This window comes from Rousettus aegyptiacus, unplaced genomic scaffold (genome assembly GCF_014176215.1).
Source record: "Rousettus aegyptiacus isolate mRouAeg1 unplaced genomic scaffold, mRouAeg1.p scaffold_m13_p_5, whole genome shotgun sequence".
Classification (NCBI taxonomy): domain Eukaryota; kingdom Metazoa; phylum Chordata; class Mammalia; order Chiroptera; family Pteropodidae; genus Rousettus; species Rousettus aegyptiacus.
Window position 1 is genome coordinate 116,547,838 of NW_023416308.1, and position 21,501 is coordinate 116,569,338.

The window sequence follows — 21,501 nt, forward strand, 5'->3', positions numbered from 1 at the left end:
CCGGGCTGAGGACCCGGAGCTGAGGCGCCGGAGCCCGCGGCGGCGGCGGGCGCGATGTGGTTCTTTGCCCGGGACCCGGTCCGGGACTTCCCGTTCGAGCTCAGCCCGGAACCCGCCGAGGGTGGTCCGCCGGGGCCCTGGGCCCTGCACAGCGGCCGCAAGAAGGTGAGCGCGGCCCCGCTCCGCAGGCCGCGGCCAACCGCGGCCTCGCCTACTCAGCGCCGCCGGCCCCGCCGCGTCGCGCTCCGCCTGACGTGGCCGCGGAGCCTCGGGGACAACGGGCCGGGAGAGGGGGACGGGCATTGCCGACGTGGCGGGCGGAAGGACCCGGGGACTGACAGGCGGACGGAACCGGGGTCACGTGGGCCCGGCTCCGTCCCTAAAGGTTGACCTGGGGAGAGACCCGGCGGCGGCCCTTCCCTTCAGGCACTAACCCGCTCTGGGGACCACCACCGAGCTGGAGTGGTCAGCCCAGGGCCCGGCCCACAGCCCTGAGGCCCCCGTGTCCTCTCCCAGGCCACAGGAAGCCCGGTGTCCATCTTCGTGTACGACGTGAAGCCCGGCGCCGAAGAGCAGACCCAGGTGGCCAAAGCTGCCTTCAAGCGCCTCAAAACTCTCCGGCACCCCAATATTCTGGCCTACATCGATGGGCTGGAGGTACCTGCTGCTCAGTCCGCCTCATCTCTGCCCCACACTTTCTCCCAGTTTCCACTCCTGCCTCAGTACCCCCAGATTCGATTCCCCTCTCCACCTCTCTCCTCATCACGTCTCTTACTTCTCCTCCTCTCCCCCCACCCTGCCCTGATATCCCGTGTCCCCTCTTCAGACAGACAAATGCCTCCACGTAGTGACAGAGGCCGTGACTCCGCTGGGCATGTACCTCAAGGCCAGAGCTGAGGCTGGTGGCCTGAAGGAGCTGGAGCTCTCCTGGGGGCTGCACCAGATTGTGGTGAGGTGGGGGACAGTGGTGAGAGCAGGGGTGAGGGGCTTCAGGTACTGGCATGTCATGTGATGGCTCCTTCTGTCCCCAGAAAGCCCTCAGCTTCCTGGTCAATGACTGCAGCCTCATCCACAACAATGTCTGCATGGCCGCTGTGTTTGTGGACCGCGCTGGCGAGTGGAAGCTTGGGGGCCTGGACTACATGTACTCTGCCCAGGGCAATGGTGGGGGACCCCCCAGCAAGGGGATCCCTGAGCTCGAGCAGTACGATCCCCCAGAGTTGGCCGATAGCAGTGGCAGAGCCGTCAGAGAGAAGTGGTGGGTGACTGGGGGGTGGCATGCCCCAACCTGCTCTGTTCTGGAAGCCCCTGCAGCCCCAGGACCCTTAGACTAGCTGGTCACCTCTGGTTCCCTGCTGCCTGGCTGGGGAGAGAATCAGAGTCCTTAGGGTGGGGCCCACACTTCTGCTCCCAGGATCCTCAGGGAAGTGGGGCAGGATAAACACAAGTTTGGGGGTTAGATAGTTCTAAATTTGGAAGCTGTGTGACCTGGAGTAGATGTCCTTGCTTCTCTGAGCCTGTTTATCTGTCGAATGGGACTAATGACACCCGCTTCTCAGGGCTAATGTGAGGATCAGCTGAGAGACACAGCCCAGGGTCTGCCATGCAGTGTGTGCCTGGCAGGTTGTAGGCCCATGCTGGCAGGTGACAGGACCTTGAGCAGCTCTGGTCACTGTCTCAGGTCAGCTGATATGTGGCGCTTGGGTTGCCTCATCTGGGAAGTCTTCAATGGACCCCTACCCCGGGCCACTGCCCTGCGCAACCCTGGGAAGGTAAGTGTCCAGCTCACCCCAGCCCCTCCCTGCCAGCCGACCAGGCCTGCCTGCCCTGACATCCTCCTCCCACAGATCCCCAAATCGCTGGTGCCCCATTACTGTGAGCTGGTCGGAGCCAACCCCAAGGTGCGTCCGAACCCAGCCCGCTTCTTGCAGAACTGCCGGGCGCCCGGTGGCTTCATGAGCAACCGCTTTGTGGAGACCAACCTCTTTCTGGAAGAGATTCAAGTGAGCCCCCCACTCCACCCTGGGTTTTGGGCCTGTGTTCTTTATCCCCATGTGCCCTCCTTACTTTGCGGGCTCCTTCATAATTAGGTCTTTGGAGATGATCATCGTGGACTGTGGAGCTAGGCTCTTTGGGTTCAAACCTTGGCTCCTGCTTTTATTTGCTGTGTAACTTTCTTTGGCTAAAGCTCTGTCCTAATAATAGTACCTGCTGCCAAGGAACATGGCGAAGATTCAGTTCAGTGATTAAAATTCATAGTATAGTGTCTGGCACATAGGTGCTTAGTGATTGCTCCTGGCACGCCATTGACTCCACATGTACATCCTGGCCCTGGCCCTGATGTGTGCCATGCCCCGTGCTGGGCTGCAGTGTGGGCAGGAAGGTGGGGAGGAAGGAGTCAGGCCAGGTCCCTGCCCTTAAGGATCTCTCAGGGAGTAAACCGACCAGGTCTCCACCCTTGGGGACTCTTGTCTGGGGGAGAGGGACAGAAAACATATCAATGAGGAAACGTGTGCTCCCTGGGATGGGGATGAGTGCCAGGAAGGGAAGTACCAAGGGCAAGTGCTCAGGGAAGGCCACTCTCAAAGGTGACATTTGTGCCGAGACCTGAAGTACCTAAGGTGGGATGGGGATGGTAACTGGGAAAGTGCTCCAGGCAGAGGGAACAGCAAATAGAAAGGTAGTCAGGAGGGAGCCTTTGACTTAACCTTTTTGAACATCAATTTCCATACTTATCTAATGGAGTTGATAATGGTATCTGCTGGTCTGTAGGGTTATTGTAGGGAATGAAGGAGGGAGGCTCTGCTCTGACCTGGCCATGTGTGGGGCACACAGAGAGGTGACTGAGAATCTGTGTGGCGAAGAGTGACAGGCACGTCCTCAGACCTTGATAGTCTGTGGAATCTTGTCTCTGGACCCATATCGGGGCTGGGAGGGTACGGAACCTGAGCTGTATCTTGAAGAAATGCTGGAAATGCTGAGCCCTGTTGCCGCCTGGGCAGCGTGGGGACAGCAGGAACTTTGTTACGTGGACTCCTCATCACATGGCTGGCTCTGCCAGGCTGCCTTTCTGAAAATATGTCCCATAGGAAATGGGCTGTTTCTGGCCTGTCCCAGGAGAATGTGGGAGGGCAGTGCCCCCGGGGTCCCTCTTCCTGTCACTGGATGGAGGGAGCCCAGCTGTGACTCTCTCGATGCGTGATCTTGGATATGGTCTGGCCTTTTTCTGGCCCTTGGCTCCCCCTGAACCCTGCTGTCAGAGCACCAAGCCTGCCTCCCACACTGGACTGACCTGCTCGAGAACCGACCACGTCCTCCTCATCCCCAGCCAGGGGCTGCCTTCTTTGGACTAGGCAGCGGCTGTGGGGGTGAGGGTACAGCAGAGAGCACAGGAACCTTGGAATCATACGGGACTGGTTGAGAATCCCTGCCTGGCCACTCTTAGCAGGTGACCTTGAGCCTCAGCCTCCTTGTTTGCAAATGAAATGACAGGAACTCTTCCCAGGGTGCAGCACAGCAGAGGTGCCAGGGCACTGAGTCAAACCCTTCCCTGGCCACTTCTTAGCTGTGTGACTTTGGACGAGCTCCTCGCTCTCTCTCTTCCTCAGCTTCCTTGTTGGATTAAATGTGGATTATGTTGGTACCTTCTTTATAAAGTTGTGAGGAGGATTATTTAATTTGTGTAAAGATTTTAGCATGTAACCCTGCCTGGTATGCGATCCGTTCTCAGGAAATACAGGTTGTGGGTATTATGGCCTCTGAAGGGTTGGGAGGACTAGAGGGACTTTGAGTTGACAGCCTGGCCCGGTTGGGCTCAGGAGTGGGAGGACCAGGTCTGGGGGTAAGCTGCACCTAATCTCTGCCTTCCCACAGCCTACCGTGAGCTCCATCCAGCATGGGGTTGCGGTGTGCCTGACCCGGCCAAGGCCAGGGGAAAGGAGTCAGCCCTTTCGCCTCTCTGAGCGTCAATTTCCTCATCTGTGTGATGGGGTTTGTGGTCCTCACATTTTGGGTTGTCGTCTTGAGGAGTAGAGGCAATGCTGATAAACAGCCTGATCCCCCTAGTAGCTTCTTCCCTAGCAACAGGTCAGGTGACAGTAATGAGAATGACACTATCTGGCTGAGCACTTAGGGGCACTGTGCTGGCAGCTGTCATAATGCATTTTCTGGTTGAATCCTGAGGACAACCCTAGGAGTTAGTATAGTTATTATTCCATTTTACAGATACAGGAACTTGCGTAAGGCCACATAGCTGATAAATGGGAGAGTTGGGATTTGAACCCAGGCAATGGGCATACAAGCTTAAGTTCTCCTTCAGGCTGGGGAGACCTATGACCAGGCTGATTTCCTTCTCCCTGTATCCTATCCTTGCCCCTCCAGATCAAAGAGCCGGCTGAGAAACAAAAGTTCTTCCAAGAGCTGAGCAAGAGCCTAGACTCATTCCCTGAAGATTTCTGCCGGCACAAGGTGCTGCCCCAGCTGCTGACTGCCTTTGAGTTTGGCAATGCAGGGGCCGTGGTCCTCACTCCCCTCTTTAAGGTGAGTGGAGCCAGGGACCTCAGTGAGGAGACATTCAAGGTGGAAGCCTCAGGAACTGAGGCGCCGGGAGACTGGCTGGGGGGTCAAAACCACAAAATGAGAAGGCCCTGGAGTGGGGGCCACCCCTACGGGGCCAGCCTAGGACTGGGCAGCCCAGTTAGGGCAGATCCAAGCCTGCGTGAGGAGTTGTTTTCTGCTTACATCCCAGTGGTTCAGCCAACCAGGGCCACCTGACCAGCTGTCAGGGAGGCTGTGGGGACTTTCTGTCCTTGGCGTAGGAAAACACTGTGCCTCCAGATTTCTTTTTCCGAAGACCGCTTGCTTCAGAGCCCTTAGCCCTTCTGACCCTCCTGGTCTGACTCGTGTTCCCACCCTGGTTCCCAGGGCCCAGGGTCACCTGCTTACTACTCGCTTTCCATCTTTGGCACTCAGCTGTCCTGGTATCTAGGGGTTGGACCCATCTCCCTTTTCCTCAGACCCCAATCTGCCCTTACCTGGGGACCTACCGTTCCTCCTCTGCCCAACCTGGGAGAACACTTTCTCCTGAAGGGACTTGGCATGGGGCAAGTGGAGAAGATAGCAAGCAAATCCTGTATTGCTGGAAACTGCCAGAAATTGTAGGCAGAATTCTGCGTGCATGTATACACATGGGATATGTAGGTGTCTGATTACAGGGAGGGGCGTGGTGCTTTCATCAGCCTCCTAAGAGAAGCTTGACCCAGAAAGGTCAAGGTCAGGGCTAACTGAGATGGAGTATGGGCAGAGGGGCTGCTGAAGAAGCATCTGTTCCCCTCACTCCCCACCATCACCCCATTCCCACCCTGGGAGGTCAGCAGGGAGCCCGAGATCATTGAATGAGCCCAGTGACTTCTCCCATTCTTGTGGCTGTAGTTGAGCCCTGCTTCCTACTCCTTCTCTCAGGTGGGCAAGTTCCTTAGTACCGAGGAGTATCAGCAAAAGATCATCCCCGTCGTGGTCAAGATGTTCTCATCCACAGACCGGGCCATGCGTATCCGCCTCCTCCAGCAGGTAGGGGCCCTGGCCAGACCCTGCTGCATTCTACTCCACCTGCACCCCACAATGGCTACTGGGGAGGCCCCCTGCCTAACCATCAGCCCTAGGCACGTGGCTGGAGCCCCTACCCTGGCACCCCAGAAACCCCTTCCCAAACATACACACAGGTAAGGGACCAGCAAGGCCATACCCTCAGGAAGTCGAGATAATGACAGTGCTCACTGGCAGCTTTGGGAGTGCCCAGCCTGCCCAGGCTGAAGGGCTCAACAACCTACCCCTACCCGCATCTCTTGGCTCAGTTCCTCTAGCCCTCTAGAGTAGGGGTAGTGTCTCCTGCCAACTCCAGTGCAATTGGGAGCATCAGACAGGATTGATGAGATCGAGGGTGGGGGCCCCTTGTGATCCAGGAAGTACCCGGTATCTCCTAGGTACCATTTCCTCTCCAACTGCCAAATGCACAAGACTTCTTCATGACACTTTTATAGAAGAGGCAGTGGAGGGTCTGAGAGGGGGCATGACAGTCAGCCTGCTGAGCAAAATCAGAATCCAAGCCCTCCAATTCCTAGTCCTTAGTACCCTCCTGGCCTCTTCTTACCCCCGCACTTGGGCTTGAGGCCAGAGAGAGGCCAGATGCAAGGTGGGTGGCTCAGGAGACTCACTTGGCCATCCATTGCCTGCCAGGTGGAGAAATGAAGCCAAGAGTGGTCCTGTGGCTGTGATCAGGGGCGTAGTGGGGGTTGGGGGTGGAGAAGCCGACTGAGTTTTCACACCTCCGCCTGGGCCACAGATGGAGCAGTTTATCCAATATCTTGATGAGCCAACAGTCAACACCCAGATCTTTCCTCACGTCGTACATGGATTCCTGGACACCAACCCTGCCATCCGGGAGCAGACCGTCAAGGTGGGTATGGCCAGGCCCAGAGTGACCACTCCTGGTTTTCCAAGGGTTAGAGGGCACTTATCCCAAGACACAGAGGTCTTGGTTTTGGCCTGTGGGTCTGAGTTGGTTATGGGAAGGGCAGGCACCATCCTGCATGTGGGTCTGTGCTGTGAGTGCAGCTCAGCAACTGGGCAGGGGAGTGGGGGAGTGGCGGGGACAGGGTGGGCACAGCCTCTAGTCCTCTGCTCAGCAGGCACTGTCTGAGCACCGCCCTGGGATGCAGTCTGCACAGGCAGACCAAGCTCCCTGCTCTTGTGAAGCTTCTTTTGAGGCGATGGGAAGTGGGTTTGGCAGACAATAAACAGGATTAGAAAATATATATCATGCTAGAAAGTGGTAGAGTATGAAGAGAAGACTTTTCAGTTTTACAAACAGCGGTCAGGGAAGACCTTGCTGAGGAGTGAGGAGGTGTCATTCAAGGAAAGGAGGCAAGGGACTGAGCTACATGGCGAACTGGAGGAAGCGTGCTTCCTACAGGAGGAACAGTATGTGCAAAGCCCTGCAGCGTAGAAGCAGCAGCAGGGGGTTTAGTGCAGCTGAAAGGGCCTGGGGTGTGGGAGCTGGAATCTAAGAGGTGATGGTGGGATTTGGGGCCAGGCCTCGTAAGGTGTGGCAGGCACCTGATGCATTTCTTTGCTGGGAATACGACTGGAGCCACCAAGGGATCGAGCCAAGTGCTGTCTTGGTCTGACTTGTTTAAAGAATCGCTGTGTTGAGAACCGACTGTGTGGAGAACTGACTCTCAGAGCAAGGGTGGAAGCTGGGTTACTGCTAGGGGCTGCTGCAGTGGCCCAGGTGAGAGATGACAGTGGCTCACATGTGAGTGGTCGCAGCAGGTGCAGAGAAAGGGAAGCCGCTGGTATTTGCTGGTGGATGGGTATGGAGTCAAGGGAAATCCAAAGCTTTTGGCCCAAGCAACTAGAAGTTAAGTTGATGTTTACTGAGAAGACAGAGGAGCAAGTGTACAGAAGCAGGTGTGTGGGAGGCGTGGTCCCAGCCTTGACCACGTCTGTTAGACTGCCAGGTGGAGGTGTCAAGTCTGGTTACGTGCAAGTGCAGTTTATGGAAGAAGTCTGGGCTAGACCCGCACATCTGGGCATTGTCACCCAAGGGGCATTCCAAGCCATGGAATGGAAGGGGTGAGATCACCTAGGGCGAGGTGTGAAAGAAAAGGGGCCTGGGGAGTAACGCTGGGGATCTGGACAGTAAGAGCTCAGCAAAAGGAGACAGAAGGAGTACCTGGCAGTCGGGGGACCAGGAGAGGGTGGCATCCTAGGGGACCAGAGACTGAAGTTTCAAGGAGGAAGGAACGCTCAGGGGTGTCAGAACTGCTGAGGGGTCAAGTGTGGTGAGAATGGAGAATTGGCTGCTGGATGTAGCAACATGGAAGTCACTGGTGACCTCAACCCGAGCCCATTAAGAAGAACGTTGGGGAGTGAAAGTCTGAGTAGAGCGCGTGCAGACAGAGCAGACGAGAGGTGGGAGACAGGGGTGCTGATGCGCTTCAGAGGTTCTGCTCTAAAGAGGACAGAGAAGTAGGGGTTCCCTTCCTCATCATTCTGGGTAGGGGCCAGCTTGGGAGATACATCACAGGTCTCCTCAGCACCCAGGGCCACTGGCGACCTCTGCACCCTCCCAGGAGGTCAGTCTTGCATGTGGCCGTGGCAGACAATTTCTATTGTCCCCGCCTTGCAGTCCATGCTGCTCCTGGCCCCAAAGCTGAACGAGGCCAACCTCAACGTGGAGCTGATGAAGCACTTCGCACGGCTGCAGGCCAGGGATGAGCAGGGCCCCATCCGCTGCAACACCACTGTCTGCTTGGGCAAAATCGGCTCCTACCTCAGTGCCAGTGTGAGTGCCCCACGGGTGCTGGGAGTTCTGTCACCACAGCCTCCTCCAGGCTCCAGGCCTCCTCGTTTGTGGGCCATTGTCCTTCCAGAGACCTAGGCCCTGGGCGCTCTCAACCCCGACATCTGGGGTGTGGCTTGAGGTGCGCCAGGTCACACAGCCAGTAGTTGGTGGACCCACGCCTGCTTGGCCCCACGGCCTGTGCGCTCAGCCAAGGTTTGTAAACACAGATGCCTGTGGTGTCCAGTTAACAGGAATGAATGAATCAGGTCAACGGGGCAAGTGGGAAGGGAGGCACCAGGCCCCAGCCCCAGGCCTCTTCTGGCCTGGCCCTGTCACCGTGAGGTAGCATGAACCCAGTGGTCTGGGAGGAAGTCAAGATCCAGAGTTGAAAGTAAATTCTCCCCATTTGTTAGTGATTACCTCGCGTTTTTCAGACTCGGGGTCTGTGGATGAGGACTGACCCCGCACTCAGGAGCCCTCTTCCCCGCCCCGCCCCAGACCAGACACAGGGTCCTCACCTCCGCCTTTAGCCGGGCCACTAAGGACCCATTCGCACCATCCCGGGTCGCGGGTGTCCTGGGCTTTGCTGCCACCCACAACCTCTACTCGATGAGTGACTGTGCCCACAAGATCCTTCCTGTGCTCTGCGGCCTCACTGTGGATCCTGAGAAATCCGTGCGGGACCAGGTGAGGCACAGCTGAGACCCGGCCCTGGAGCTGGGGCGCTCAGGGATGTCTGGGCCTAACCTGGCTTGGCGGGCTCGCAGGAACCCCGGAGGCACCAGCTCTGCCCTTTCATACCCCACAGGCCTTCAAGGCTATTCGAAGCTTCTTGTCCAAACTGGAATCTGTGTCAGAAGACCCCACCCAGCTGGCTGATGTGGGTGAGTGGCCAGCACTCATGTTCTTTCTTCCTCCTGCCACATCCTTGACTGCCACGGGCCCCTTCTACCTCATCGAGTGTCTGAAAGCTGGAATAACCCTAGAGATCAAATTTGACATCCCTTCCCCACCTCCTACCTTAGAGATGGGAGAACGCGGGCCTGGAGAAGGGGCTTACGACTACAAGTCACTCTGTTATTGCCCCCTTGTCACCTTCCGCATGGACACCTGAGGTACCTACACCTGTCTTTCCTGTCACTGCCCAGAGAAGGATGTCCATGCAGCCTCGAGCCCTGGAATGGGAGGAGCCGCAGCCAGCTGGGCAGGCTGGGCCGTGACAGGGGTCTCTTCGCTCACCTCCAAGCTGATCCGTGCACACCCCACAGCTGCCCCGGCTGAGACCAACATCCCCCAGAGACCCACACCTGAGGGTGAGTATCCTAGACTGCCTTCATCACTGACTGAGCGGGCTTGGGGGTGCTGGCACCCAGGAACTGTTCATGTCTGGCTGCTCCTGGGGTGGTGATAGGGCCATGGGACAGAATAGGATCTCGTTCCCTTGTGAGCTCTCCCCTACCCCAGCCACCTCTGCCTTGTTCTGAGACTTTCCTGTGGGAACTCAGTGACCCTCTGATCCCCAGGACTGCCTGCCCCGGCCCCCACCCCTGTCCCTGCCACACCCATGACCTCAAGCCACTGGGAGACACAAGAGGAGGGCGAGGACACAGCAGAGGATAGCAGTGCTGCTGACAGATGGGATGATGAAGACTGGGGCAGCTTGGAGGTGAGTGGGCTGAGGGGGCTTCCCCAGGGGACCCCAGGTCAAAAGTCACAGGCTGCTTGCTGTTCAAGAAGCTTATGTGGTCTTGGCTAGAGTCAGGCTTTTCCTCATCTGCACAGCATTTCTGGCAAGCAGGCATCACAGAGTGGCCACTGTGAGCCAGAGCTGCCAACGAGCCCCCACTTAACTCCAGGAGCCCTTGGGAGTAGGGCGGGAAGTGAGAGGCTGCGCGGTTATCGGTTAGGGCAGCTCCCTGATTTTCCTCTCATTCACTCCCTGTCCCTCGTCCACCTGCTGCGGTCCCAGCAGCAAGAAGAGGCCAGTCCCAGGCCTAGAACTGGGCCAGCCCTCCCTGGGGGTTGGGCTCAGGACAGCTGAGGATGGAACGGGGCTTCCCTGAAGAAAGTAGGGGCAGAGCTCTGGGCCCAATTTCCCCATCTGGCTGACAGCAGTCTCTGGCCCCTGCGGCCGTGGGGAGGGGTGCGGAACTCTAGATCTCATCCCCAGCCTCACAGAGGAGTGATGGCAGGCCAGGCTCAGCAGGTTCATTTGACAGATGGGAAACAGAGCCTGTGGAGCAAGTGAGAGTTTGAGCAAAAGAAGAAACAGTGGAGCCCATGGCTGGGAAGGGGCTGGCGCTTCCTTGCCCTTTTGAGTGGTCTGTGGTCATGCTCTCCTTCCCACATTGCAGCAGGAGGCTGAGTCCGTATTAGCCCAGCATGACAACTGGAATACTGGGAGCCAAGCCAGCCGTTCTAGGCAGGTGAGCCAGGTGAGTCAGGGTGTGTGTATGCATGGGAAGCAGAGCCTGGCCCTTCCCTTCCTCTATCTGGTGCTACCTCCCCCTTCTCTCCTGTAGACCATCAACCCCGACCACAAGTCCCCTGAGTCAGACTGGAGTAGCTGGGAAGCTGAGGGCTCGTGGGACCAGGGCTGGCAGGAGCCAAACCCCCAGGAGCCACCACCAGAGGGCACACGGCTGGCCAGCGAGTATAACTGGGGTGGACCAGAGCCCAGTGACAAAGGCGATCCTTTTGCTTCCCTGTCGGCACGTCAGGAGGCTGGCACCCAGGTACTGGGCACCAGTGGGAGGGAGCAGATCTGGGGTGGACCTGTGCTGGGAGCTGGCCTCCACTCCAGCAGCCTGTGCTTCCCTTTTCAGCGAAGACCCGACCCGTGGGGCGATGACAACTGGGAGGGCCTGGAGACAGAGAACCGTAAGTGCTTCCCCTGGCAGGACTGATACTAGGGCAGTCTCTACCCCACCCTGCCAGGGGGCATGGGCTGGGGAGCCGAGACCCAGGTGGACCTGACCCCCTCCGCCTGCCTCCCCTTCCTGTTCCCAGGGCAGGTGAAGGCCGAGCTGGCCCGGAAGAAACGCGAGGAGCGTCGGCGGGAGATGGAGGCAAAACGTGCTGAGAAGAAAGCGGCCAAGGGCCCCATGAAGCTGGGGACCCGGAAGCTGGACTGAACCTCTTGTGTGGGCGCTTCCAGGACATGGACAGCAGGCCCCGCGGATGTATTTATTGTACAAACCATGCGAGCCTGGCCAGCCCGGCCAGGCACATCTCACGTGTACATAATCAGAGCCACAATAAATTCTATTTCACACTCTCTGTGCTGGGCTCAGTCTGGCCCCTCTGAGGAGGCTAAGGTCTGGCACTGCCCTGTGGAGTCTGCACCCACCAAGGACACGAACATCAATTTGCTTTGAAAGCCAAGAGTAAAGAGGCACGATCTGATTTATCAGTTTCTAGAAAACGCTCTCTGGGAGGAAGGCCGCTGGCGCCCAGGAGACCCAACATCCGCTTGTAAACCAGGTGGAGCCCAATGGGCGCCTTTGGGACGCTGGGCTCTGGAAGGGGTCTGTGGGCCAGGAGGGTCCCTGGGTCCGAGCCCGGAGTCCAGGCAGAAGCGAGAGGTCGAGCTCGCCCCAGTGTCGGGCGGAAACCGCTCAGTGATCACCAATGTCCAGGCGAATGGCGCGTCAGCGGCGGCGCTGGGGCACGCAGGCCCCGTGCTGGCGGCTGCGCGCGAAGCCGGCTTTGCAGACGCAGCGGAAGGAACCACTCGTGTTCACGCAGCGCTCGCTCTTGCACAGCAGCCCGCGCTGGTTCAGCTCTCGGCACTCGTCTATGTCTGGTGGTGGGGGTGACAGGTGTGGACTTAGCGAGGGCGAGGGCGCCAGAGCCACACCGCCCCCTAAGCTCCTGGTCCGGGTGGGTTCTGCAGGACCCCACCCCCACTGCAGCTCCACCCACTTCCCCCCTTCTCCCGGCCGCGCGCTCACCGACACAGCGTGCTCGGGAGGCGTCAAGCTGGAAACCGCCGGGACACTCGCACACTGCTCCGCCTGGCCGCGGTACGCAGCGACCGCTAACGCAACGGCACTCGTCCGAATCCTCCTCCGAGCTGTCCTCTTCTGCGCCGGCCAGGAGAACAGGAAGTTAACACCACCCCAGCGATGGCCGCAACCCCGCCTCTGTCCCCTCCCACTATGTTCACCTCGCGGGGGCTTCCCCAAGAGCAGGGGGCTTGCGTCCCAGAAGGAATTGCTCTCGCTCTGCGACGTCGGGCACTGGGACCCTGGGAGGGGCGATCAGTGGTCAGTGTGGTCGATGCACCCCGACTTCCACCCCCATACTCCCTCCGACCGATCCGTCCCAGCCCCCAGCCGGCTCACCAGCACCGCGCGGCGGGCACGGGCGGCACTGGGCGCCCCAACCGCGGCCCTGGCGACAGCAGCAGTCATCGAAGGTGAGGGTGGGCCCAGCAAGGGGGCCCGCGCACATGCCATCCTCTTCTCGCTGACCCCAGCACACATCCCTCCGCTCCGGGGCTCGCTCTGTGGAGGGGGACCCGGCGTCAGGGAGGAGTCCAAACTGAACCAAGAACGGCCCGCCTGCGCTCCAACCCACTCGCGCGGGGGCTGCAGTCCCAGGGCTCCGCACGGCAGACAGGGCCCTGGAGTCGGCCCGGGACGACCCTCGCCCTCACCAGCCGGGCTCTCGGGCAGCTGGCAGTCACGGCCAGAGGGCCCAGGCACCCAGGGCAGGCGGCACTCGCAGCGGTAGGAGCCGGGCAGGTTGACGCAGCGGCCAGGGCGGCAGGCTGCGGGGTCCTGGCACTCGTCCACGTCTACGGGCAGCGAGGGGATGGGTGGCAGTGGCGGTCACCGCTCGGCCTGGGCCCCCTCCCCTTCCCAGTTTGCCCGACGCGCAGGCCCGGGCCTCACCCATCTCCTCCGGGCTCAGACACTGGCGCTGCGCCGGGCTGTACTCGGCCGGGGGCGTGCAGGCGCAGCGGTAGCCACCGCGCGTGTTCTCACACACTCCGTTGCGGCAGTTGGACTCGTCCAAGCACTCGTCCACATCTGCGGGAGGAAGAGCACGAGTAGCAGCAACCAGCCAGGAGTCGTGCGTGTCCCCCAGCTGCTTTCCCACGGCCGCCGGGCCCGCCGCACTCACCCACGCACTCCAGCAGGTTCCCGTCGTAGTAGAAGCCTTGCTTGCAATAGCACTCGTAGCCGGGCTGCGTATTCACGCACTTGCCCTCCTTGCAGATCTCTGCTCCGAACAGTATGCACTCGTCGATGTCTGCGGAGTGACAAGTGTCGGGGCGTCTAGCGGCCTCTACCTGCGGGGCCACAGGCCCTGCGAGCCCAGAAAGAGTGAGCGCGGATTTCCGAAGAAGCCAAGCCAACTCAGCGGGAGAGGCTGACGTGAGTGATGGGCGGGGCTTACTGAGGGCGGGGCAGACGGGGCCAGAAGCTCCGCAACCCACCAAGTCAGCGCCCGCGGGGTCCAGGTGGCCCAAACCTCGGTGGGCGCAGCCTGCAGGGCATACCTCGGTGGGCTGGAATGCCGTAGTTGACAATGTTGTTGTCCTGGGTGTAGCCCTTCCCGTCCGGGCAGAGGCTGTGGAACTCAGCTGCCGGCAGAGAGCGGGAAGGAAGGAGGGAGGACTGAGTGCGCGGAGCTGGCCGTGGGGCTCGGATTGGAGCCCTCCGCCCCACTGCCCACCTTCCCAGGGAAGGGCCAATCCCCACATCCTTTTCCTAATAAAGAACCGAGACCCTGGGCAGGGAGAGGGCCTGCGGCTCCAGACCTGAGCTGTAGACTGGGCAGGGATAGATCTCGCAGTGGTCTCCCCAGCCGGCCCCGAGCGAGCAGCAGCACTCTTGCTGAGTGACATTGGTAGCCAGTACACTGTCGCAGAACACCGTGTCATCGAAGTTAAGGTAGCATTCCTTCTTGTGGTGGGGCTGCTCCACCTCTGAGGGGCGGAGAGGGCAGCTCAGAGTCCCGCAGACCCCCTCTGCCTCTCCACACTGCCCACCAGCCTCATCCTCTGCTCCCCACATCCCGTGGCTCCCCACAGCTGCCCTGTGAGAGCCAAGCTTCATCTTCAATGGGGTATTCAGGGCCCTCCTGCCAGGTCTGGCCCCACCGGGACTCTCTCTCTGGGGCAAAAGAGATTTCTTCCTGTGCCCCAAATTCCAGAGGGTGGGACCAGGACACCTCTCTGAAACCCAGCTGCAGCTCAGGGGAGTTGTCCAGTCAGAGGAGGGAGCCTGGAGGTACTCACCCTCACATCCATGCTGGTCCTGGGTGAGGGTGAAGCCTTCATCGCAGACACAGATGTAGGAGCCCTGCAGGTTCTCACAGGCCCCGTGGGGAAGGCACAGGCCGGGGTCCTGGCTGCACTCATCTATGTCTATGGGGGGTGAGGAGGGCTGGAAGGGCTGCTCAGAGGGAAACAAGCCCCTCTTTGCCTGGGGGCAAGCCTCGGGGCCTCGCGCAAGTACAGAACCCAAATTTCCATTTTGATCTCAAAGTACACTCAACAGAAAGTCCACTCGTGTTTGTCTGCACGTGGGTAGATGTGTGAACGTAGGGAGACTTTATGAATCCTGGAAGTGAATTTGCAGCTCTTGTGAGCAGATGGTCAGTCCACATTCACTATATTATTCATAAAACCAATAGCTCCCACTGACAAAGTGGGAACAAAGTCCTAACTCTCAGTTCGACATTTGAGAACTTTTCAGCTTGGTCTCCCAAGATCTGTAAGTCTCATCACCCTTTACTCTAAAACACTGACACCCTCAACTCTATGTTCAGGGCACCAGTATCTATTCTCCCCTAAAAACAACCAACTCCTTCCAGATCTCTGTGCTTTGCAAATACTGTTCTTTGGGCCTGGAATACCATCCCATGCTTCTCTCTGCTTAGAGAACCTATTTATGCTTCAAGCTCCGATTCACCTGTCACCTCCCCATGGCAATTAATCACTAGTTCAGATCTCTTTTGGCACCCAGCATTCTGAACTGTAAGAATTAATTTACATGTCACCCTCCTCTAGCGGGGAGCCCTGAGTCATTGCTTAAAACCTAGTACATAGTACAGAACCTGGCAAACAGTAGGTTCTCAGAAAACTCTTGAATGAATACATGTAAGGGTGAGCTGACGCGTAGTATGCACCATGTCATTACTGTTATTGTTACTGCCGTTATTATTCTAGGTGAAGGAGTGGAAGGATAACTGAGTGGATGGATAGAGGGAAAGAAAGACCGACCGACAGTGTGTCTAGGTTACTGCTCCCTGCCATTCCTCCTCAGGGGCTCACACTCAGTCCCCCCATACCTTGGCACTTCCTGCCGCCTACCAGCCGGTGCCCCTGGGGACAGAGACATCGGTAGGATCCATTGGTGTTGATGCAATCACCCCCAATGCAGGCTGCAGGGAAGTCACACTCATCGATGTCTGTCAAGGATCAAAGAGGTAGAGAATCTCAGAGGCTGACACTCTTATACAACCCCAAGCCGCCAAGACTCACCACAGAGTCCTGGGCGGGACCCACACCCCAGCCCCATCTCAGATCTGAATGGGGCTGGACACGAGAGTGCCTGGCTTGTTTCCAGGTAGCTCCAGGACTTGAGGCCTGAGCAGCGGAGGTTCTCAGGTAGGGAGGAACAGATCAGCCCTCCAGCTCTAGGCCCCGCTCACCCTCACAGCGGCTCCGGTCCCTTGACAGATGGTAGCCAGAGAGGCACTGACACTGAAAGGAGCCTGGTGTGTTGGTGCAGATGCCGTTGTCGCACACGTCCCCAGCCTCGCACTCGTCCACATCTGCAGGGCACAGGGGTATCAGAGGGTCAGGATGCAGGGATCTCGGGCCTCTGCTGCTCTTTTTGCACTCCTGCTCATGGCCTGGAGCACGAGCACTGAGGCCAGAAGACCTCATGAGAAGCACAGGACCCTCACCCCACTCCTGTGTGGCACACCGTGCCCTGGTGACCTGGCCAGATGCTGCCAGGGACCCTGGCCAGGCCTGATTCCAAAGAGCTTAGGTCTCCCCCTCCTTCATTCACCCTCACCAAGCAAGAGGCACCTCCCGCATCCTCTCTTCCCATACTCCCTTGGGCTTCCTTGCCCCAGATGCATGCTTCTGCTCGTACCCTTCCCCCACCTGCCACATCTCCCTTCCTTTCCATGCAAATAAACTCCCCTATGTCTTTGTCCTTCTCGCAGAATAATTTCTTCTGCTTGGACAGTAAAGGAACTTGGCTCCTCCTGCCCCTGAGAAAACGCTTCTCTGAAGTCCTTTCTGGCGGATGCTGGTCGCTGCCCACACCCCAGACCCCTTTCAAACCACGCTCTTCCTCAGAAGTGCCCTTGGCCCCCATACCAGCCTCCACCTCCTCTATTCTATTGCTGCCAGCAGCCACCTTCCTAGTCCCTCTCCTCTGCCTTCCTCGCCATCTTTGGCATTTCCAGCATCCATGTGGACAGCCAGACGCAGCCTCTGACCTTACATTCCTTGATCCCTCAGTTCCTGTGACCTTTACCTCCATGCCAGCTATTTGCTCTTGGGACAAAGGGCTGGGATCTGCCCTGCCTTGGGGGCAATCTCACATGTTGCTTCCTTCCCACCGCCTTGGCTGGTCTCTCTACCTTCTCTCACAGGGGCCCACGAACACCTCTTCCTCACTGGTCTGGCAAGGTCAAAGCCATGGCCTGCATCTAGGCCTCCAGATCCTGGGTGCCGAGTGGGGCTGGAGCCAGCCACCAAGCACAGTACACAGGGCCGGGCCACATCTTCAGTGTGGCTAGTGCCACCCTCTCCCCTCTTCTCAAGCCTTGACTTCTGGAAAGCCCCTTGGGCAATTTCAGACCTAGACTGTTCTCCTCAAGTCTCCTACTCAACTTGGCCCTTTATTGTCTATCGCGAGAATTAAGGGTAATCTTCTTTACCCTCCTGAAAATACTGTCTACATCTATTCCCTTCTTGCTCCTGCCAGGAGCCAGAGATGCCCCTTCTCCTGTCGATGGCTCATCTCCCAGCTGCCCCTGTGGTCCCCTCTCCCACCTTCCTGACATCTCTTCGGCCGATAGCTGAAACCCCACCCAGTGACTCCAGCTCTCGCTGTTCCTCAGGTGCTGCCTGTATCTCCTGGCCTGCCGTCATGTTACAGAAGCCACCCTGCCAAGGCCACCAGGGACCTTACGTGTCGCCAGTTCTTATTTTACAAGAACCTCTCTATTGCATTTAGCTCATCCTCCTCTGCCCTATAAGCCTCCCCTCCCTGGGTGCTCCCTGGGCCCTCCCACCACCCCTCCTCCTGCACTTCCCATTCCTAGTCCCCTGCCTGCCACTGATGTGGCAGTGTCCCCGAGGCTCTGCCGAGGTTCCCATCACTGGACCCACCCTCACTGGCTGAGCAGGTGCACTCTAAAGTTCCACAGCCCCCACAGTCCACAGTTCTAAGTGTGTATGTCAGACCCAAGGCTTTCAACCTGTATGGCCCATCCTCTGCTGGCATCTCCAGCCAAGAGGCCTACTGGGACCACTCACTCAACTCATCCAATATGAAACTTAGTGTCTTTCTTCTCAAACATGCCCCACTCCTGGGGACCCTACCCCAGGGAGTGGCACTACCCATGGAGTCACCCAGACCAGAAACCTGGAGGGTCCCTCTCTCTCCTCTCTCCCTCACCTGGATACCCAGTTAACAAGCCCAGGTAATTTGCTCTAATATTTCTCTAATGGCGCATCATCTCGTGAGCATCCTGAGGCCGCTACTCTCATCCATCAGTGTCTCAGTCCTGAGTCTCTCGAACAGACCTCTGGCTATTGTCCACACTTGGTATCAGGGAACTTTCTAAAGCAACTGGTAAATCTTGTCATTCTTCTCCTTAAAATACTTCAGGTGCCTCTTAACGCCCTCAGGATGAAGCTCAACCTCCTGAGGAGGGGGGCTTAGGGAATTCTCCAAGGGGTGGGGACCTGCCCTTCAGCCAGCCTCAGCCCCCATCCCCTGCTTGTACTTCACAGTCCCCTGCACACTCCGAGCTGGTTTTCACCTTTGAGTCCCCTGGTCCTGCGCCCTCTGCCTGGCATACTGTTCCCTCTCACCTTTCTTTGCTTGGCTAATTCCTAATGATCTTTTAAGACAATTCAGACCTCCCCTCCTCCCAAGCCCCGCTTATTTCCCGTGAGCACCCCAATTCCACCCAGGCCCACAGCCCTGTGCTCTACAGTCTGAGTCTCATGTTTCCTAGTTTTTTGAATCCCAGTCCTTAGCCAGCCTCTTGGTGCACAGGAAACATTAGTGCCACTAAACCTACCCCTCCTGTTCTTTTATATTTTTTCCTTCAAATTTCAGTAACGGGCTTTGCAAACGCAGCTTCAAACTTTGCCTCCTGAGATGCTTACGAGGTAACAATTCTGGGGGCCCTGCCTTGGTCAGGTTCTCTGAGAAAATGAGCGAAGGGTCGGTGTACCAAGAAGTGAATTGGCTACCTCTTCCCCACCCGTTTGAGAGACCGGGTGACCCCGTCCCCAGCTTCGGCGCCTGAGTCGGGGGCAGGTGCTTCGCGTGGTGGGGCCGGAGCTCACCCAGGCAACTGCGGCCGTCCGGCGCGGGCGCGTAGCCCTGGGCACACGTGCAGCGGAAGGAGCCGGGGAGGTTCTCGCACCAGCCGGGCGTGCAGGGGCTGCCCTCGGCGCACTCGTTCACATCTGCGGCGAGGAAGGCTGGTCTCAGACTCTGTCCCACCGCTCGGTACGCTGTGCTAGCGTGGGGGTTCCCTATGCCCCGGATGGGGAGACCTCTATCCCTGGGAGGCCTCGTCCCCACCCTAACCAGAGGCAACTGCCCCATCTTGGAGGCAACTCGGGGACCCGTCTCTCTCGTTTACCTTCGAAGCCCCGCCCTCTTACCCGCTCCGGGTCCCAGATCCCGCCCTCACCGCGGCAGGCCCCGCCCCCCTGGCTGCGGTAGCCGGGCTGACAGGCAATGCACTTAAAGCTCCCGGGTTTGTTCTCGCATTTGCTGTCCGGGCAGGAGCTAGGGTCTCGGCACTCGTCGATATCTGCGCAGGAGGAAGAAGGGGGACCCTTTAGGGACAATGTAGCCGGCCAGGCGCTCAGGGTCCTAGGAAGGGCCTCCCTCCGTCACATATCAACAAGGCGAATCGACCCCTGGGGCTCCCAGACCCCAATCCGTGAGAGGCCCTGAGCCGGGCAGAGAGTTCAGGCCCTCCTCCCCCAGCCCAGGTCGAGGGACAGCTGAGGAGCCCCGTGCGTCTGGATGGCGTCTCCCGCACCTTCACACACGGGCGGTCGGGAGGCTTTGAGCCGGTAGCCAGGGTAGCAGTTGCACTTGTAGTGACCGGGAAAGTTGATGCAGAAGCCGCCGTCGCCGCACAGGTGGGGCTTGGCACATTCGTTCAGGTCTGAGCGGGAGGAAGGGTGCGCGAACAAAGTGCACGGGGCCCCGGAGGGGATTCCGCGGTGGCTGGGAGAAGAGTCCCCCCCTCCTCCCCCCAGGCACTCGGCCCCGGCGCCGCCCCCGCCCCGGCCTCGCTCACCCACGCACGAGCGCCCCCCGGCGCCCACGTGCAGGCGGTAGCCGCGGTTGCAACGGCAGTTGTAGGAGCCGCCAGTGTTCATGCAAATGCCTCTGCCGGCGCCGCACGGCTCTGCCTCGCACTCGTTCACATCTGAGAAGGACGCGCCAGCAGGGAGATGTCAAAGGGGTCCCGGGAGCCAAGGCCGCCCTGGGCCACCCACCCGCCCCGCTCACCCACGCAGTAGTGGTGCTGCGGGTGCGACCGGTAGCCAGGGTTGCAATGGCAGGAGTAGCCGGAGGGGCCCTGGATGCACTCCCCGTGGCCACAGATGTTCTGGTTGAGCCGACACTCGTCTGTCTCTGCAGGCCAAGGTGGGGAGTTTGGGGGTGGCAGGTCAGGAAACTGAGCAGGGAGCACTCACTTTCTGCCATGTCCCCCGTGCGAACCTCTGTCCCGCATTCCTAGTGACCAGAAAACCTAAGCCTGGTCACATTGTGGCCTCAGGTCCCTGTTTACCCACACTCTAATCCCAGGATTTCCTACACCTCCATCCCAGAAAACCCTAAACCATGACCCCAGGGTCCTGACATCCCTAGCTCTTCAAATCCAGGACCTTTGATACTCTATCCCCAGTCACTATACCCTGACCACAGTCACCTCAATATTTTAAACCCTGCAGGCTCAGTCACACCAATATCCTCTAGTCTAGTGATGCCCACCCACCCTTGCCTCAGGGACCTGAGCCTTCCATTCCGGAGTGGTTGATTTCCTCCCCCTGCCTTGGGGTAGCTGACTTCCTGGGAATCGGGCCTTGCCCCATGGTTGTGTACAGGTGGTCATGACATCCAGGAACTCCTCTGTCCTCTTTGTCATCAGTCCCAGGACTTCCTGCCTCCTATCTCTTCTTCCTTTTGGTCCCTCCCTGCCCCCACCCCATGCAACCCAGGCCTTGATGATGAACTCTGCCCCATCCCAAACACATGTGACCAGTGGGCTTTTGTAGGCCGTTCTCTTGGCCTAGAGTGCCTCTCCCTAGGCATTCTTACCACCCCTTCCTCTGAGAAGCCTCACCAGGGATCTCCTCTTCCACATTCCCACAGGCCCCAGGGCTGTCACTGGGTTGGCAGGCCTCCAGGGCAGCCACCTTCCACCTGAGTCCTTATCCCAGGAGCAAATGTAGCCTCTGGGTTTCAATCAGGCGGGCAACTCCCTTGTGGCTTTGGAGTACACAGATATGGGCTTGAATCTGGCTCAGCTGTATGACCTGGGGCAAATTACTGAACCTCTCTGAGCCTCAGGTTTCTCATTGGAAAAATGAGGCCGACAGTGCCCACTTCACAGAGTATGAGAAGTCTAAATGATATTTAATATGTAAAACTCTTTGGTCAGTACTTGGCGCAGGGCAGTTACTCAGCTATAGCTAGCAATTATGATGATGCCTGAAACCCCACAGCCTTTGGGATCGAACCCAAGCCTCTTAACAAGGCTCCATGCACTGGCCCGCCCCTGGTTCAGAAACACCGATCTGAGTGTGGTTTCTTCCTCCTCCACCATGTTTCATGTTTCCATGCCTTGGCTCAAACTTCGCTTCACTTGGAATGTTTTTTCACCAACCTTCTCCTCTTTAATGTCTAACAATT

At 58.5% G+C, this 21,501-nt stretch overlaps 2 protein-coding genes and 1 long non-coding RNA gene across 10 annotated transcripts in view; 2 read left to right on the top strand and 1 right to left on the bottom strand.

Moving 5' to 3' along the window:
* Window positions 1-11,621, top strand: SCYL1 (SCY1 like pseudokinase 1). 5 transcript variants are annotated; one of them, XM_016119367.2, is made up of 18 exons: window positions 1-165; window positions 517-657; window positions 827-949; window positions 1,032-1,258; window positions 1,682-1,772; window positions 1,848-2,003; window positions 4,381-4,539; window positions 5,461-5,568; window positions 6,341-6,454; window positions 8,189-8,344; window positions 8,843-9,031; window positions 9,153-9,228; window positions 9,493-9,657; window positions 9,868-10,010; window positions 10,699-10,779; window positions 10,867-11,079; window positions 11,170-11,224; window positions 11,354-11,621. In XM_016119367.2, the coding sequence occupies exons 1-18, from the start codon at window positions 55-57 to the stop codon at window positions 11,476-11,478; spliced, it is 2,433 nt and encodes an 810-aa protein (XP_015974853.2). In that variant the 5' UTR covers window positions 1-54; the 3' UTR covers window positions 11,479-11,621. The 5 variants fall into 5 exon arrangements, with proteins under 5 accessions (XP_015974853.2, XP_015974855.2, XP_015974854.2 ...); XM_016119369.2 differs by having other exon boundaries at window positions 10,699-10,770; XM_016119368.2 differs by having other exon boundaries at window positions 10,702-10,779.
* LTBP3 (latent transforming growth factor beta binding protein 3) overlaps window positions 11,482-21,501 on the bottom strand; it is a 17,782-nt gene continuing 7,762 nt past the window's right edge. For 2 of the 4 annotated variants that reach the window (XM_016119364.2, XM_036221521.1), the window contains 17 exons: window positions 20,095-20,220; window positions 19,880-20,011; window positions 19,616-19,744; window positions 19,259-19,381; window positions 18,906-19,028; window positions 16,013-16,135; window positions 15,650-15,769; window positions 14,595-14,723; window positions 14,115-14,282; window positions 13,854-13,937; window positions 13,475-13,603; window positions 13,243-13,380; window positions 13,005-13,145; window positions 12,691-12,852; window positions 12,513-12,593; window positions 12,298-12,429; window positions 11,517-12,146 (listed from right to left, as the gene is read on the bottom strand). In XM_016119364.2, coding sequence (XP_015974850.2) covers window positions 11,995-12,146; window positions 12,298-12,429; window positions 12,513-12,593; window positions 12,691-12,852; window positions 13,005-13,145; window positions 13,243-13,380; window positions 13,475-13,603; window positions 13,854-13,937; window positions 14,115-14,282; window positions 14,595-14,723; window positions 15,650-15,769; window positions 16,013-16,135; window positions 18,906-19,028; window positions 19,259-19,381; window positions 19,616-19,744; window positions 19,880-20,011; window positions 20,095-20,220 — 2,192 coding nt within the window. In that variant the 3' untranslated portion in view covers window positions 11,517-11,994. Of the gene's footprint in view, window positions 12,147-12,297; window positions 12,430-12,512; window positions 12,594-12,690; window positions 12,853-13,004; window positions 13,146-13,242; window positions 13,381-13,474; window positions 13,604-13,853; window positions 13,938-14,114; window positions 14,283-14,594; window positions 14,724-15,649; window positions 15,770-16,012; window positions 16,136-18,905; window positions 19,029-19,258; window positions 19,382-19,615; window positions 19,745-19,879; window positions 20,012-20,094; window positions 20,221-21,501 lie in introns of all 4 variants that reach the window. The other 2 variants (XM_016119362.2, XM_016119363.2) reach the window with 2 other exon arrangements.
* LOC118602949 overlaps window positions 13,603-21,501 on the top strand; it is a 22,044-nt gene continuing 14,145 nt past the window's right edge. Inside the window, exon 1 of the long non-coding RNA XR_004951045.1 lies at window positions 13,603-13,728. This is a non-coding gene — a long non-coding RNA (uncharacterized LOC118602949). The remainder of the gene's footprint in view (window positions 13,729-21,501) is intronic.